Source organism: Silurus meridionalis, chromosome 28, assembly GCF_014805685.1.
Source record: "Silurus meridionalis isolate SWU-2019-XX chromosome 28, ASM1480568v1, whole genome shotgun sequence".
NCBI lineage: Eukaryota > Metazoa > Chordata > Actinopteri > Siluriformes > Siluridae > Silurus > Silurus meridionalis.
In genome coordinates, this window is record NC_060911.1 from 4,175,001 (window position 1) to 4,192,500 (window position 17,500).

The window sequence follows — 17,500 nt, forward strand, 5'->3', positions numbered from 1 at the left end:
CAGTCTCAGAGAGACAAAAACATACATGCAGTAGATTTGAGGCAGTAGTGTTGAAGCTGTAGCTCTAAAGAACTGGAGTTCAGTGATTGAATGATTTCTCCACCGCAGAATTTGTGGGAATAGGCGTCATGGTGAACATCTCTTGCTGGATTTGAGAACGCTCTGGGAGATCCACTGTGATCCTATCAACAACAAGCATACAGTATATAATAGTGTGTGTGTGAGATAGAGAGAGAGAGAGAGAGAGAGAGAGAGAGAGAAATAAAGCCTTATTTCATACAACTGTATTTGTGTAGGTAGAGTGCATAGAAAAAAAAGGAAAGCAATGAAAACCAGGTCAGATTTCCAACATTGCAAAGGGAATGACAATTAGACTTGAAGAAGGACTGGTAATAAAACAATAAGCAAATCACAAAATGCAAGCAGACCTCAGTTTTAGCGCTATGGTCTGAACAAACCATGGTAGATCCCTTTTTGGTGTAATCCTTTTAGTTATTTCTGGCAGCTAAAGCAAGAAATCTGAACCCAATGTGCATCATACCCTCAGTGAAGCATAGTGGTGGCAGCATCATGCTATGGAGCTGCTTTTCTTCAGCTGGGAACCGATTAAAGATAAAGGGAATAATAGGTCTAAATCTATTTTTACACAAACCTACTGTACTCTGTTAGAAACATCATCTTCCAGAAAGAATACAACTCAACACACAAATCCTTACGTCAACAAAAGAGTGGCTTCAAAAGAAAAAGGAACCCTAATGCTAAAAACTAGGAAAGGGCTGCAGGAGAGCATTTTTGCAGGGACGAGTGAAAAATAAAAATATGTTGGTATTGCATTTTTTCCACCTAAAACATTCTATTTGCAATTACATTATCGAATGCTCATTACATGTGTGTGTGTGTGTGTGTGTGTGTGTGCGCATTCTCACTGTTCTTCAGTGCCTGCGTTTGCTTCATGTTCAACAGCTCTATTTCCATCTTCACACACTCTCTCTGGGACTGTGCAACTACCAACACACACATACAAACAGAAACACACACACACACACACACGACACACACACACTACTGGATAAACAAATACGCTGCAATTACACAATAAGCACTATAATGTTATAAGCCACCCATCACACAAACCTGCTTCTTTTTCTCTTGCATTTCAGAATGTAGGCAACAGTGACGAGGCTCTGCAGAACGAGAAAGAATGCTATTGCTATCACTCCGATCTTCCAGGCTTCCTGCTTTGGAGTGGTGGGCTCTTGAGAGAGATAAAATGAGAGAGAGAATTAGGCAGGAATATGAACGACAAAAAATAGCAGCAGAGCGGTTTCCACCAGACACAACAAGAAGTAGAAGTAGGCAATGAGATTGTTTGTGTTGTGAAGTACGTGTTATGTCTGCAGGTTCCTCCACCAGTACATCACTTTCTCCGATTTCCATAGCCAGAGTTGGAAAAGGAGGGAATCCTGGCACATTGATGCCTAGCGTAGGGGTGTCCCAGTGTTTCACTGGGTCTCTGGACATCACAATGTCATTCAAGTCATTTGTTTCTTGCATGACATCTGCAGCTAGAAGCAGTACAACAGTACAATTTAGATTATCAGGATTATCAGGAATGATTTTATTTCAACACCACAACCTGACTTTTTCATTCAAATTACACCACTATGCATTATTCTATGCATAATGTGAATTGGGAAGTGGCAGCTCAGTGGTTAAGGCTCTGGGAGCTGCCCCTCTTGCCACCTTAAGCAAAGCTCTAAACACTCTGTGCTCCAGGGATGCAGTATAATTTCTGACCCCCAGTTTGCTAACATCTCTGGGATATGCAAATACAGAATTTTACTGTATCTTTCTTTGAAAATGTATATTCCGATTTGTCCTGTTCCAGCACATCACATGGTTTATATATTAATATGCTATTTCTTCAATAGTAGCAAAGTTACACTTTGTCTTATATATGCTTTGTAAAAATTAGATCCAACCAGTCTCACAGACATTTCATATCAATAAACGCAACTATAAATGTATAAATAAAATGACAAAAGAAAAATGTATAAGAAACAAATCGTTCATTATTTTTGAATGGTATAAAATTTGCAGTTATTTAAAAACAATTATCTTAATTTACAGTAAAAGTAAAGGTGATTCACATAAGGCATTACACCACCAATGTCAGTGATTGCTTCCATACGTGGAAACTAACTTTTTTATACAGCTCTTAAAAGCAGATTTAGATAATGTAATGACAGAATATAAGTTACAAAGAGAACCGTACATGGTGTATGCATTATTAAATTATAAAACGGCATGCAAAATTTAATAATCTTGCAATATATATAACAACAAATTTTCCTCCAACAGTCAATAAAATCTGCTTGCCTGATTTTCCTATATTTTACAAAATACCAAATAAATAAAATGATTTCAGTAATTGACTCAGTTAAGTTGGACAACATCAAAGTCTTAACTGCCCCAACATTGACCCATACTGTGACCCAGGGGAGACATTTGGCATAGAAATGAAAATACAGCATGGAGGTGAGACGAGCTCTAAAAGCCATGCAAAGAATGTTAAATTGTACAACAGATCAGATTCACACTGGCGTTTAATTAATTGTGACTGAGTTTCAATAAGTTTGTCGTTTTTAGTCAAATTCACTTGTTCCAGCATTTGTATAAGTGTGCACAAAGCCAGCTCCATGAAGAAATAGTACATGTTCTAGAGCTTTGTTCACCCCTACTGAACACCTTTGAGATTAATTAAAACTATGACTGCACCCCAGGCCAAAAGGTTTGGGCTGTATATATATATATATGTACTATTAAACTATAAATATGTAAAACCCATTGTTGTGTTTCTCGTTTCTCATTGTAGTTTAGGAGAGCATGGCGAAAAGTCTTGGTCTATATAAGACTGTCTCATAAAATATACTCCCGCAAGGTTTCAGACCTCAACTAACCTCTCAAAACCTCGGCTTAAAAGCACAATAGATTAATATTCATGTGGAATCTATTTCTCGCTTTGTGGAGTTTGGGGATTTTAAGCCTCTGAATCTGTTTGCATGACATTCTGCCGCTGGTGTTGGTTGCGATGGTTTCAGAAATTAGGAAACTTTTATATACTTGTGTTGATATTGATCTGGTTACTGATTGAGCAGTGCTTTACTACATCAGTTCATTCCTTTGCACTGAATTCTTCAATATGAACAAGTTTGGTTTTTACTTCTCCATAGCATTTCTTTGTTAGAGGAAAAAAATGCTGAATAAACAAAAAGCTTTTGGGGGCAAATCTTACATTTACACTATGTACTGTCTCTCAGGAGATTGTATCCCAGCCTGCCCCAATTGCATAATAGGTATTGTATATAAGGGCAAAGGGCTAGTGTCTAATAGGAAACTAAAATGTCTACTCAGCTTCCAAATGTTGTCCATGAACAAGAAATTATTGCATGACGATCGCCTGGTTCCAGTTCCAGTGCACTGGGATTTGGATTTCACAGGAGACAACAAAAAGGTTTGACCTTTTATGCGAAAGGTCAGATATGAAGCTCATTGGCCGACAAAAGCTTTATTTAAAGTAACTGGTGTTCAGCACTAATTTATTAATTTCTCTGTTTGTTCTTTTTTAGTTATAGCTGTATGCTGGTTAGCATCGCTGTAGTTTAGGCTTTAAATATTGTTTATAAGTAGTCCATAAAAGTTTATTTTGAATAGTAGCAGCTATATTTATTTATAGCGTCTAAAGCTGACTACTTCAATGCTAATTAAATAACATTCCATCCACAGTAAAATGAGCAAAGCAGCCTATTGCTTGTAATTTTTCATTACTGCAGTTTATTATTATTATATTTGTGATCATCAATATTTGAACACTTTAAAAAAATTTAAATAAAATGCTTGCTTGCTTGCTTAAATAATATATAAAATAATATTTTATAATAATTGATAAAAAATGTAATAAATCGAATTAAATACAATAAATCTTTTTATTTGTATTGATTAAATTCAGTAATCAAATAAATTAGCACAAATTAAATTGATTACATTTTAAATTAAATAAGTGGCAAAATTGAATAGTTCACATTGGTTAGTTTACAAGTGTGTGTTTTCTATTTAATATTTACTTTGTAAAGATATTATCTACTTAACTTTTCTACTTATTTCAGCAAACTTTAACAAATGTCTTCATTCCTTCCATCCTTCATTTATTTACTCCCTTGATATGTGGATGTGATGGACGTAAAACGTTAAAGAATTAATCGTGTTAGCATTAGCCGCTAACCAGGAAATGGCTAGTGGCTAACGCTAGCGCTATGAATTCCTGATATATTTTTTACTTTTCTGAAAGTTGTATCCTGTATATAACAATATATGTGAGAAATATAAAATCTTGAATGTTGAATCCATAGCGCTAGCGTTCGCTGCTAGCTACTTTCGGGTTAGCGGCTAATCTTGTTTTTGGTACAGAGTGAAAAGCCACAGTGACACTGTGTTAACTGTAGTTTATATTTTATACCCCTGGTATTGTTGTGTATGTTTTCAAGTTTAAAATAATTGTAAAAGTTGCACTCAAAGTGCGAGGCGGAGACTAAACAAACTTGCGGTCTGCCACTTTATACGTTCCTCAGAAAACTCGGATTGTAACTTTGTTCCGTACGTAAAAAGGATTGCATTCGGTACACATGTGTACAATACCGAAAGCCCTGTACCGAAAAAACTCGGTACGAAAACGTGTACCGTTACACCCATACTATGAATATAGTGTGATTGAAACACAGTTACCTAGTTCCTGAGAAGACTTCTTTATTGTTTCGGATACTGGAACCAGACCCTCTATGTCTGCTTCTCCTCCCACTGGCTTTTTTCCAATATGAGCTGCAGCTTCTCCTTCCACATCTTCCTTATCGGTCATGAATTGCCCTCCAAAATCTACAAGTCTCTGTTCATCTTTCTTCTGTTTCTCTTTATCTGGTGTTCTCGATTTGACATCATCGTCTGTTATTAGATCATGTTTCTGGTCTTGATCTAGTAGTTCTGTTTGTTTAGACAACTTTGACACTATATCCATCTCTACGTTTTCTTTTTTAATTTCTCTAATTCCATCAGTGTCTTTGGTCGGCTCTTGAGCTTCTAGCAGCTCTGACTCAACCTGCTCTTGGTTTTCTTCATCTACTCCAGCTTTCTCTTCTTGCTCCCCTTCTGGTGCTGATTGAAAAGACTGAGTTTGGGATGCATCCACTACAGCATGCATTTGATCACTAATCTTGTCTTCTGATTCAAGCTCAGATGATTCTTTTGGTCCTTGGGACTCCACTGGATCTTGACCTAAGTTTGGAGCCGGATCCTCTACCCCCTGCTCTAATTCCTCAAGCAATTTATTTGTTTCACCTGGTTCCTGATCCAACCATGCACCCTGTCTAAATTCTCTTCATCAGATAGCATTTGTTTAGATGGGGATAATATTGCATCGTCAGTCTCCTGCTTTGCATTTTCTTCACCAAAGATTGTTGTTTCTTTGTCTTCATGTTCATGCGCCACTGCAGGTAATCTATCTTCTGTATTGTCGTCTGTCGCTGGAGGCTTCTCTGCTATGTTTTCTTGTGGTCCCAGTTCTTCCACAACCTGTTTAAAAACCGCCCTTACTTCATCATCCTTCAAGATCTTCACATCCTCCATGAATGCAGCTTTTACTGATTCCATGACATCAACCAGAATTGGTCGAGCAGATTCAGGGCTGGGCGATGAAAGAGTAGGGTCTGAAGGAGCAAAGAAAATGTCAACGTTTTGCCAGCTACTGTATAGGCACATTGTTTTTTTTTCTAAAAGCCTTGTAATATAGTACTCTTACTTTTGCAAAAATAAAAAATAAAAGTGATATCATTATTGATATGGTGAAGCTTTTAACACAATGTTTATTTCACATTTTTAAAAGCAGAAGTCTCTAGTGTCAGTGCTTTACAACAGTCAAGGAGTTTTCTACATGTGTTTTTTTAAATGCAAAAGTATAACAAAAAGCTGTTAAGGCATAAAACAATAACACAAATTGATTAGTTTCACAGACACAGCATTCCAAAAAAAATTTTTATTTATAAATTCATTTGCACATTTGATGCCAGCCAGATGAGGACGGGTTCCTCTTGAGTCTGGGTTCTTTCAAAGTTTCTTCCTCCTTATGCCATCTCAGGGAGTTTTTGCTTGCCACAGTCACCATTGGCTCGCTCATTGGGGACAAACTAACAATTATAAGGAACATTTTTATTTATTCTTTATTATTATCTGATTAAAGCTGCTTTGAGACAATGTCCAATGTCCAATGTCCGTTAAAAGTACTATGCAAACAAAAATTAATTAAATTGAATTGGAATTCTTGGCAAACTGCTAGCATCATGATGAGATGTTACAGGTAAAATAATCAAGTTTAAGGGTGAAAACAAACTAACTTCCCCATCCCACTCTTGCATTGGTTAATTTCTATAACAGTTGCCCCCAAGTGTGTTATTGGGCACATTAGATATGTAGAAGACTTCATCACACTGCAACAAAAGAGTTTTTCAGATGCATTCAAATTGATTGTGTTTCTGTAGACTGAAGCATTGATTCAAATTGCATAACCAGTATATGTGTTTGCACACCAGCAATCATTTTGGCTCAATCAATTGTACATTTATTATTGAAAACGTCTGAGAGCCAGTTACAGGCAGTGAAACTACTTAAATCAATGAAAAAAAAAAATCTTTTGCTGCTAGCACAGTAAATACTTATTTATGATGTAATACAATGTTCTGCTTCAATCTTTACTCTAATCTGAATAGTATCCTGGGATACTCATGAGTAGTACAGATTTCGAAATGTATATCTTCATTCACGTACGTACCTTGCCCTTCGCATAGATGCAACAGCAGGACCACTAAGAAGGCTTTGTGAAGACAGAGCTCCATAATGCTGATAGATGACACACGTCTGGAGGGCCTTTAAGTTCGTTCTTTTTGTCGAATAATTTTTTTCTGTGAGATGCAAAAAAGAGAGAAGTAAAGCTGTCTCCTGCTGTTGGTCCTTGAAGTAAAGATCTTCTGGTTTGTAATGGAGATAATGTAGCACGGTTTGTCGGTGCAAACTCGGCTGCAGTTCACATGATGCTTCAATACAGTCTGAAAAAGTCACACACTTTTGCGGAATGCCACACAGAACCTAAGCCAGGCCACAGCAATATGTCACACTCCAGCTGCAAAGACTTATTATAGCAATTATAAGCAAGCTGTGAGGATGTTGAGGGTAATATGCTTGGCTCAAATGCTATGAAAGAGAAAAGATGAATATATCAATTCTCAAACACGGCTTTCTGGGTCACCAAGACTCCTAGAATCATTGTATCATGTGTAAATTCTGAAACAAGCAAGTTTTTAATGGAAGTGGCTGATATTGAGCATTGATTTGTAAGTACAGATCATTTTTTCATTAAATTTGGGATAGGAAATGGTCAATAGTGAGTATCTCTTCCAAAAAACATTTCGAATGAATAGCTGCTCACTGTTTACATAATGGAAGAAACTCCTGACTCTAACTTGCCACAGCACCCCTGGGCTTATTGCATGATTTTTAATAATTTGTTGAGAAGAATGTTTTGGGCTCATGATAATTGTAATAGATATCAATCAGTGTATTATTCTATTAAAAGATTGATGTGATTTGAGTCTTGTAACAAAAATGATAATAGGGACATTATAGCAATAATAAATCATAGTACTTTGGATACTTAAGTACATTTGAAGGCTTTTGTACTTTTACTGAAGTGAAAGTTTAAAGGGACACTTTTACTTAAGTCATATTTTTCCGAATGTATCTCTACTTTAACTACATGGTTTGTGTACTTCATCCACCACTGAAGGTAATACAATATCTAACCAATCAGTATCAATAGCATTCAACAGCACCTTGCATTATTAAATCTGAAACTCATTGACTCACAATACGTTCACACCTTTTGCTACTCGCCACAACTAAGTGACCAGAGACCATTCATTTTAATTGAGAGATTCAATTAGTGTGTCAACAATGACAAGAGTTTATCTGTATACAAACATGGAGTGACTTGATGCAGCAGCTACTAATAGGAGAGTGCACTTGATCTGTCTTCTGATTTGTGGTCAAGAGTAGAACATGTCACCCAGTGTTATTACTAGTAATAGGAACACCAAGTACAGTGACTGGCAACTTGCAGTGCTATAATTGCTGCATGTGTGAATGTAGCATTAGCAGTTAAAGTTCTACTAGTGACCAAGTTTTAGTCCCAGGACTGTCAGACAGACTCGAGCAACCGCTTTAATAAATCCTCAGCTGTACGCTTCACTTGTGCTCTGCCTCGAATGCAAATTGGCTTCAATAAAAGCATAAATGTAAAATGCATTTTTTATATCTCAGGCCTTTCATAATGTGGCTCTGCACCATGACTAAAACACTTTGCATTGTGCTCCAGATAGACTACTTCTCAAGGGGATTGTATTTCATTCTTCACCTTAGTGTTCTGTTCAGCTTTATTTTTCTCTTTGGTAGTGTTTCTTTGAGCAGTGCTAATGCAGTCACATGTCACTCACACTGATCTAAGTTGGAGCTGGAGAGAGGTGTTACCTTGTGACTGCTCACAAGCTGCAGATCCAAATGAGTGCTACAAAGAGCTGAAGAAATTGTATTATTGATCTTTAAAGAGCATGGCAAAAATGGAATAGAGGAATGTATTGTTGTATTTACTCACTTTATTGACATGATTATGTTACAGTCTTAAACAAAATGAAGTTGAAAAGCTAGAGCATATTAATTAGCAGCATCTTTAAACAGGTTTAGATTTTTTTCAATTGTGTACAATAAGGTAAGTGTGCCTCCTCTATTGATGATCATTTATAACTACCCAGGGTTGCCAGGTTGAAGCAAAATTGCATAAATGCACACAAAACCCTTTTCTTCGAAACAGTGTAACAGTAACACATTTTTGACACATTTATTGATACACTATATCCGTATTTACTTTGCAACCTTTGTTGTGTATCTTGCGATATATGTTTATTATATATGATGTTTCTTTATATTATAGACTCTGTCTGTGCCAGACTGAATTCTGATTATATGCTTTAAAACCAGCTCTTACTGTCTGCATAATATCTGTCATTAAATGTCTGTCCACTGATTTATTACATAGTTATAGTACTTTTTTCTCCTTCACATATAAATAGTGTCTTTCAAATGTATTGAAGGTAATATTTATTGTGGCAATTTTTGCAGATCGATCTATAGAATAAATTTGAAGCAAATAATGGGCGAAAAACATTGAATGTCATGCATCAGATCATTACAAAAAGTGTATAATTTAAATCGTACACATCTTTTTCTATCTATCTATCTATCTATCTATCTATCTATCTATCTATCTATCTATCTATCTATCTATCTATCTATCTATCTATCTATCTATCTATCTATCTATCTATCTATCTATCTATCTATCTATCTATAATAGCATTGATTAAATACAAAAAGTGAAACTTGTATATTATATAGATACATTACACTGATATATTTCAATTGTTTATTTCTTTTCATTTTGATGATTATGGCTTACAGCTAATGAAAACCCAAAATTCAGTATTTTGGAAATTTAGAATATTGTAAAAAAGTTTAATATTGGAGACTCGTGGTGTCTCACTCTATTCAGCTAATTAAATCCAAACACCTGCAAAGGTTTCCTGATCCTTTAAATGGTGTCTCAGTCTGGTTCAGGCTACACAATCATAGGGGAAGACTGCTGACTTGACAGTTGTCCAGAAGACGATCATTGACACCCTGGACATGGAGGGTAAGACACAAACGTTCATCACTAAAGAAGCTGCTGTTCACAGAGTACTGTATCCAAGCACATCCATGAAAAGTAAAATGGAAGGAAAAAATGTGGTAGAAAAAGGTTTAAACGAAGCCCATTCAAGAATTTAAGGGGGATTCACAGGGTGGACTGACGTTTTCATGGGTTACAACTGACGCATTCCTTGTGTCAAGCCACTCCTGAACCAGAGACAAAGAGAGCTGTCTTACCTGGGCAAAGGACAAAAAGGACTGGACTGTTGCTCAGTGGGCCAAAGCCGTCTTTTCAGATGAAAGGAAAGAAAAATTTGCATTTCATTTGGAAATCAATGTTCCAGAGTCTGGAGGAAATTTATACAGCAGTAAATAAACAGACTTTCCATAAGGCCAAGAATTCACTAAAAATGTTTTTTTGATTGGTCTTATGAAGTATTAACATTTTTGAGATCTGTATATATATATATATATATATATATATATATATATATATATATATATATATATATATATATATATATATATATATATATATATATATATATATATATATATATATATATATATATACAAACAGTATATAAATCTGCATATTTGAAAGCTTTGATTAAACTCTATGTAGACTGCACTGTGTCTGAAATATAATTCCATATATTTCCTTGGGCATGTGTGTGTTTGTGTGTGTGTGTGTGTGTGTGTGTGTGAGCGTGTGTTTGTGTGTGTGTGTGTGTGTGTGTGTGTGAGTGAGTGTGTGATCACATGCACAGGCGTCTGTGTGGATGTTTGATGTACACCAGGAAGGTATCTAGGACATCTTTTTGGGTCACAAACTTCAAAAAGTCCATCATGTTTCCTTCGTCTTATTTGTAAATCGTTGAGAAACAACAGCAGCAACATCAGAGACGATCTGTTCATCATAATTATCAACGCTGAATCTTTTCACACCAATGAGAATTTATCCAAGTGTGGAGACGGCATGTATATATAACCATTCTTCTGCTTTTGTGTGTGTGTGTGTGTGTGTGTGTGTGTGTGTGTGTGTGTGTGTGTGTGTGTGTGTGTGTGTGTGTGTGTGAGGAGAACCAATTTGCTCAATGTTTTTGAAGTTTTTAAATTATGTTTCTGTAGTTCATTTATATGATAATTATGTTTTTTAAGATCGTAGACCTCAGATTTTTTTATTATATGAAATTGGAGGCTCAACAGTGCAGCTGGTAGCATCACTGCATTCTAACAAACATCAACTGTTTCAGTTAGCATGATACGTCAACTCGCTCACATTTGTAATCCAGTTATCTGTGTTAGTTTGTTAAAGCAGCTGGTGAGAAATATGACACACATTTTTAAGCAGCTATGTGAATTTAGAAGGATCCTGTTTAGGCCATGGATACATGCTAAAAGTGGGAGAGAGTAGCATGAATGTTAAAATGTCAAATTTAGACCAGGGTTCATTGAAAATAGCACTTTTGGGTGCCACATCCCCTGCTGATCCTTTGTAATAACATCGGTGCAGGTGCTAATTGAAATCTGACTGCAAAAATAGCAGAAATGTGAAAGAGGAAAAAAAAAAAACAGCTAAGCGAAGCACCGAAATTAGCAAAGCACTGGTGTTCTCCAGCTGATTAGTGTTGGAAATAGATTCTGAACAACAACGATTCTTTTTTTCTATTATTAATAACAATAATAATAAAACTTTAAAAAAATCTTTATTTGAATAGCACTTTTAGAAATAGAAACAATGTACCGTTACAGAAAGAAATATATTACAAATATAGAATTTTAATTTATAGTCCCTAAAAATTCATCCTATTATCCCAAATGATCACCAATGATCATACCAGTGATGCCAGTGGTAAGAAAAAAACTTCCTGAGATGGTATTAAGAACAAACCTTGAGAGGAATAAGACTTCAAAGGGAACCCGTCCTCATCTGAGTGACGCCGACATCCATTCATTACAGAATCCATTATTATTAAGGTTTTCACCTTTTCACTTATAAAGAGTCAAGTGTAAAATTGTCCATGGTAAATGCAGCCCTAAGTCACTAAGCCGTTGAAGCAGACTGCTTATATAAATTGCGGTTCAAATCCAAATTCATGGTTCTTGAGTTCACACAGTAACCACATGGATCTTTTAAACTGTTCGTGTCATGGAAATTTAACGGATCAATTTCTACTTCGCAATAGTCACAGTAAAATGAATATCATTTTTGTAATATGGAGAAGATATTAAGGAAATGACAGAAAGGACATTATTTAACAGAAAAAAAATATTTGAGAACTAGTCCACAGTCTGTAAAAAAAGTGGGGTGAAAGTGAAAAGAAGTGGAAGACAATGGTGTTAGTCTGCTTTCTAAATAGAGCACTTACATAAGCATTATGTAAGTTGGAGCCTTTATCAATATTTCATTACCTCTGTGTTTGATGTCGCTACTGTGCTGTCTGATTCATGGCAGCCCACAAGCATGTTTTGTGTGTGTATGTATGTATGTGTGTGTGTGTGTGTGTGTGTGTGTGTGTGTGTGTGTGTGTGTGTGTGTGTGTGTGTGTGTGTGGAGGGGGGGTTAAGAGCAAAAAGAAGTTGAAACCAGACTATGTCCTGTATGACCTTTTTGAGATGACACTGTGATAAAGGGGAAAGACAAAGTCTGTGTTCCAATCCCATCTTTAATGCAACCTTATTGACTTCCTGTCAAGACTTGCCCACAGGGGAATCTCCATTGGCATGTTAAGGAGCCATTCAAGTACATGATTATCTGGGGTTTGTTAAAAGCGCATTGCAGTATTAGCAGAAATGAAGCATTTTACTGTATATCAGTAAATTCTAAAAAAATAAAAAAAATAAAAAAAAGGAAATAAATCTGAAAAAATTAACTATAACTTGTAAAGGTCCAGTTGATGTTTGGATCACCGACTTATGTGTTTGAAAGAAGATGTCACTAGGTTACGTATGTAACCTTAGTTCTCTGAGGGAACGAGACAGTGAACGCCTTGCGTTGTTCACGCTCTGTATCACGTGTGAAATCCGGCCAATAGGCAAGTTGCGACGTCATTGGCGGGCGACATTGCGTAAACCAGGAAGCTACAAAATGGGTGAGCGATAGTAGCGACATTAGCTTCAGAAAAGGAGAAGGTAAGCAATGCAGGGATGCAGAGAGTATGGCACTTTGACACAGGTCTTGTTCCCTCAGGGAACTAGGGTTACCTACGTCACCTAGTGACATTATCTTTATACAAACGTAACAATGTCCTGGAGAGAAACTCCAATGGACCAGGCCATACCCTGGGTGGAGCCTTGACTCCGAAGGGAGTGGGGAAGACCAGAGGACTCAGAACACGAAGAAATGTCATCCACAATCCATCTGCTGAGCGCCTGCTTATTAGCCGGAAAACCTTTCCCATGAGGGCCATAGCAGACAAACAGCTGCTCCGACTCATCCTGTGGAGGTATGTGTCCAGTGCTCGCAGGGTTGATTTAGCTTTTTCTGGTTGGGGGCTAGGAAAGGAGGAGAGCAGAATGCCTGCAAAATGACAGGTCGTGAGGGAGCCACAGGCACATTAGGCACATTCCCTGATTTAGGGTAAAGAAAAGCACTGGCCATGCCAGGGGCAAACTCCCGGAGAGATGGGGCCACGGAAAGAGCCTGTAGGTCTCCGACCCTCCCAACGGAGGAAACCGACAGATACCTAAGGGCCACCTTGGCCAAGGGCTCGAAGGGGGGCAGCCAGTACAACAGCCAAGTCCTACACAGGCACTCTGGGTCGTATCCTGAGCTTCAGCCTCCGGGTGCCACGTAGAAAAAGTCACGAGGGGACAGACACTTAAACCTTTTGGGTTGAGTCCTGTGGCAAACTGTTCCTGCAAGTCCTCCAGAACTGAACCAACCAGGCAGTTGACTGGGTCCAACTGGTGGTGCTCACACTACATGGTAAACAGATGCCATTTAGCGGCATACAACCTCCTTGGGGAGGGAGCTCTGGAATGGAGGATGGTTTCTAGTACCTCAGTAGAGAGACCAGCTGCTAGGAACTGCACCCCCTCAGGGGCCACAGCCACAGCTTCCATAAGTCTGGGCGGGGGTGAACCAGGGTTCCCCTGCCTGTGAGAGGAGATCCCTTCTGGGAGGAATTCCCAAAGAGGTCCCTCGAAGGGGGGACAGCAGGTCCATAAACCACCTTGATAGCCCCTTTCCTTAGGAGGGCGCGCACTTCCTGTTCCAGGACCAGAGCCTGCTTGTGTCCCTCTATGGTGGGACACAACCCGTTGATCCGGGGAGGAAAGGCCCCAAACTGAATCAAGTAGCCCCTCTCTACTGTGTGCAGGACCCACCAAGATGCGTCTGCCAGGCCTTCCCAAGCTGCCAGGAAATCTCTTAGGGGAACTAGCCTCTCGAGCCTGGTCTCTGACCCTCCCAAAATGGCTGGAGCAATGCCCTGCAGCCGTGGGGGCCTCCTGAGAGGCAGCGGGTCTCCTCCATCCGCAGCGATCTTTCGGGCGGAAATAGTGGGAGACACCTACGGGAAAAAAGCTGCACTCTGCGGCACATCTTGTGGAAAAATTAACAGCCTATCCTTCCATCTGCCCGGAAGTCTGATAGAACGGTACGCCCCGGGGCGGAGGCTGTGCCGTGGGATGCAGGAAACACTCATCGGTGGAGGCTGTGCCGTGGGACCAGGAAAAGCTCATCTAGCATTCTGGGAACGCGTTGCTTCTGCTTCTCAGCTTAGCGATGGCCCGCGTCACTACCTCCAGGAGCTCCTCGAGCAGCACAGGCTGTGAGGAGTCCGTGGGCTTGCTAGCATCCGAAAAATCCCTCCTCGGAGGAAGAAATTTGGAGCTCCGCGTTACACACGCCCGAAGAAGGAACTGCCGAAGCGAGTGCTTTCCCCGGGGAATGGGAGCTAATTCTGCTTGCATTTAAAGCTCATGGTTGCTCAGATTCACACACAAAGCGCTTACCTGAACAGAAAGTCGCCAATGACATCACGACTTGCCTATTGGCCGGATTTTACATGTGATTCAGAGCGTGAACAACGCAAGGCGTTCCCAAAGCATTTTCGACATAGCTCGAGATCCTGAAAGGAAAAACTCTCTTTTAAGTGCTTAACACTGAATGAATAGGTCGGCTATGTGTAAAACAGATTTGAATTTGAGGGGTTTTTATTCATGCCATGTAATCAGTTATGGGCCATTCAGTTCCCAAGTGATGCATTACATGTTGCTTAGCCATCTTTACTATTCTTCTTATCTGGCATTGCACATTTTACTTTTTTTATGTTCACTTTAACCATGATGACAAACCTTGTGTCATGGTACACAACAAAATGTTGCTATAAGGATCTCAGTATCTCAATAAGATAGTTCTAGTGTATAAATGTATCTCTGGAGCACGTTATAAGATATACGACCAACTATAAACGTGTTGCACATTCTTGTTCCCTACGTCCTTATATAACGCTCAAGTTTGCTCAGAGTTTCATATTTACGGTCAATTCATAACAAGAAGGATTCAAGTGTCAGTTTTAAATTTTTAGATGGGGTATTAGGGTCAGTATATTGTGTATGTAGAACATTTCAGGCTTAACATTTCTTGGGGGTAAGAAGTGCAATTGCAGCTTAGGTATCTCTGGTGGGGGAATGGCAAAATGATTTAGCACATACTACAGTGAAATATTTTCAGTAGGAAGTCCTCTAAAGTGCTGTTAAAATATCCCAAGCTTGAGCTTCCATTGGTTATAGAGCTATATAGAGACAAAAACCTACTTTATTCCTGTGTTTGAAAATACAATACTAATGATTGTGTAGTCAATAGCCAGGTTAGGTTTGTACATTCTTAGACATTTTTAACAGTTTGGTTTGATTTACCAGTTGAGTGTGGATATATATCATATTTAATGCACAAACACATTATTTTCAGAGGACGCAGGAAAACAAAGATAGACATCATTTTTACCATCTAAGCCCAAAAACTGTTTTTGCGCTATTGATCTGTAGCGTATTTTTGGTCCTTGAAGACAGGAGCAGTGGTGTGGGTAATTGTTTATTTAAAACATTCTACTTTTTCTTTTTATATATATAGAAACAAAAACCACAAACACCAACTGAAACCAATAAAAACAAATCCAATTTTCAAAATCTGCAAACCCAAGCTATCCACAACAGACCAAAACACACAATGTGGACAAAAGTACTGGGACAGATGACTTCTCCAGTCACATGTGGCTCTTCACCAACATGTTACCACAAAGTTGAAGACACACAGTTTTATATGCTGCCATTTGAATGCAGTAGCATGGAATTTTCCATTCACTTGTTACGCTTGGCTCTGAGGTTGAGCAACTCCGCTGTACACTTATGTGTGAGTGCTGCAAGTGGACACTTGTGTGCAGCAGTTGTGCAGGGAAGTGGACATCGAGAGTGTAAGAGAACATTACTGGGACATGGGGAAGAGAGAGAAGAGGAGACGAGACTAGATGGTGGAAATGGAGAGAAGAGGAATTCATGTGTCTGATTGTTCAACAGAGGGCAATCATGTGCAGCTTGAAAAGTGTAAATTGGAATCTCTGCATACTCACCTTACAACCCGCCCTCGTTTTGAAAGAGTTTGTGTGTGTGTGTGTGTGTGTGTGTGTGTGTGTGTGTGTGAGAGAGAGAGAGAGAGAGAGAGAGAGATTCTTTAAAACATGTTCTCCAAGGCAGAATTGGGTCAGGCTGCCTCCAGGGCGTTAATAACATCTACCTACTAGCAAAATAAAGTGTGTGTGTGTGTGTGTGTGTGTGTGTGTGTGTGTGTGTGTGTGTGTGTGTGAGAGAGAGAGAGAGAGAGAGAGAAAGCCAGGGTTTATATACCTCAGTTAAAAATAAAAACTTAATATCATGACCAGGCCTGTGATTTAAAGTTTCTAACAATGTTGTGTGTGTGCTTGCATGTGTGAGCGTTTGTGTGTGCTGTGCACAAGAATCTTCTAGTTTAAGCATTATTGCACAGTTCCCTATTTGAGGAAATTCATCAAATGAGCTTCTCACCCTCCCTTTCTCTCTCTCTCTCTCTCTCTCTCTCTCTCTCTCTCTCTCTCTTTTCCTCTCTCTTTCTCTCCACTCTCTCTCTCTATCACACTCTTTCTGATAGTCCCTGGTGGACTAATTACTAACAGAAGATGAAGAAACTTCACCAATGATTTCCCAAAGAAAGAGTATTTGGGGATAGGAGGGGGAATTCAAAGCAGGATCTAAATAGTGTTGGATAAAACACGATAAAAGCGATGTGTGTATGTGTGTGTGTGTGTGTATATATGTGTGTGTATATATATGTGTGTGTGTGTGTGTGTGTGTGTGTGTGTGTGTGTGTGTGTGTGTGTGTGTTTACATTAGTGATTCGATGGTGCTGAGTGTAAAGGATGATGATTATCATGGTTATTGTATGTTGCATAGAGGATGATTTGTGCTCTCTGTTCTGCCCAGAGTGTGTGTTCATGCGTGTGTGCATGCGTTTGTGTGTGTGTGTGTGTGTGAACAGAGGCTTCTGTGTGTGCTTTCTGGCACCGACTCTTATGAGAAGTGAGTCTTTCAGTGGTGGATCCAACACCTGCAGTCTCAGCTGTATGGTGATCAGAGACTCACACACACACACACACACACACACACACACACACACACA

At 38.7% G+C, this 17,500-nt stretch overlaps 1 protein-coding gene across 1 annotated transcript in view; it reads right to left on the bottom strand.

Annotated features, from left to right (window-relative positions):
* The window catches only part of si:dkeyp-118a3.2, a 1,720-nt gene extending 219 nt beyond the window's left edge, over positions 1-1,501 (bottom strand). Inside the window, exons 1-4 of the mRNA XM_046843501.1 lie at positions 1,386-1,501; positions 1,135-1,255; positions 927-1,004; positions 1-182 (exon numbers count right to left, since the gene is read on the bottom strand). The exon at positions 1-182 is cut by the window's left edge and continues 219 nt beyond it. Of these exons, the coding sequence (XP_046699457.1) occupies positions 80-182; positions 927-1,004; positions 1,135-1,255; positions 1,386-1,437 (354 nt within the window). The 5' untranslated portion in view covers positions 1,438-1,501 and the 3' untranslated portion in view covers positions 1-79. The remainder of the gene's footprint in view (positions 183-926; positions 1,005-1,134; positions 1,256-1,385) is intronic.
* Positions 1,502-17,500: the final 15,999 nt, after the last annotated feature.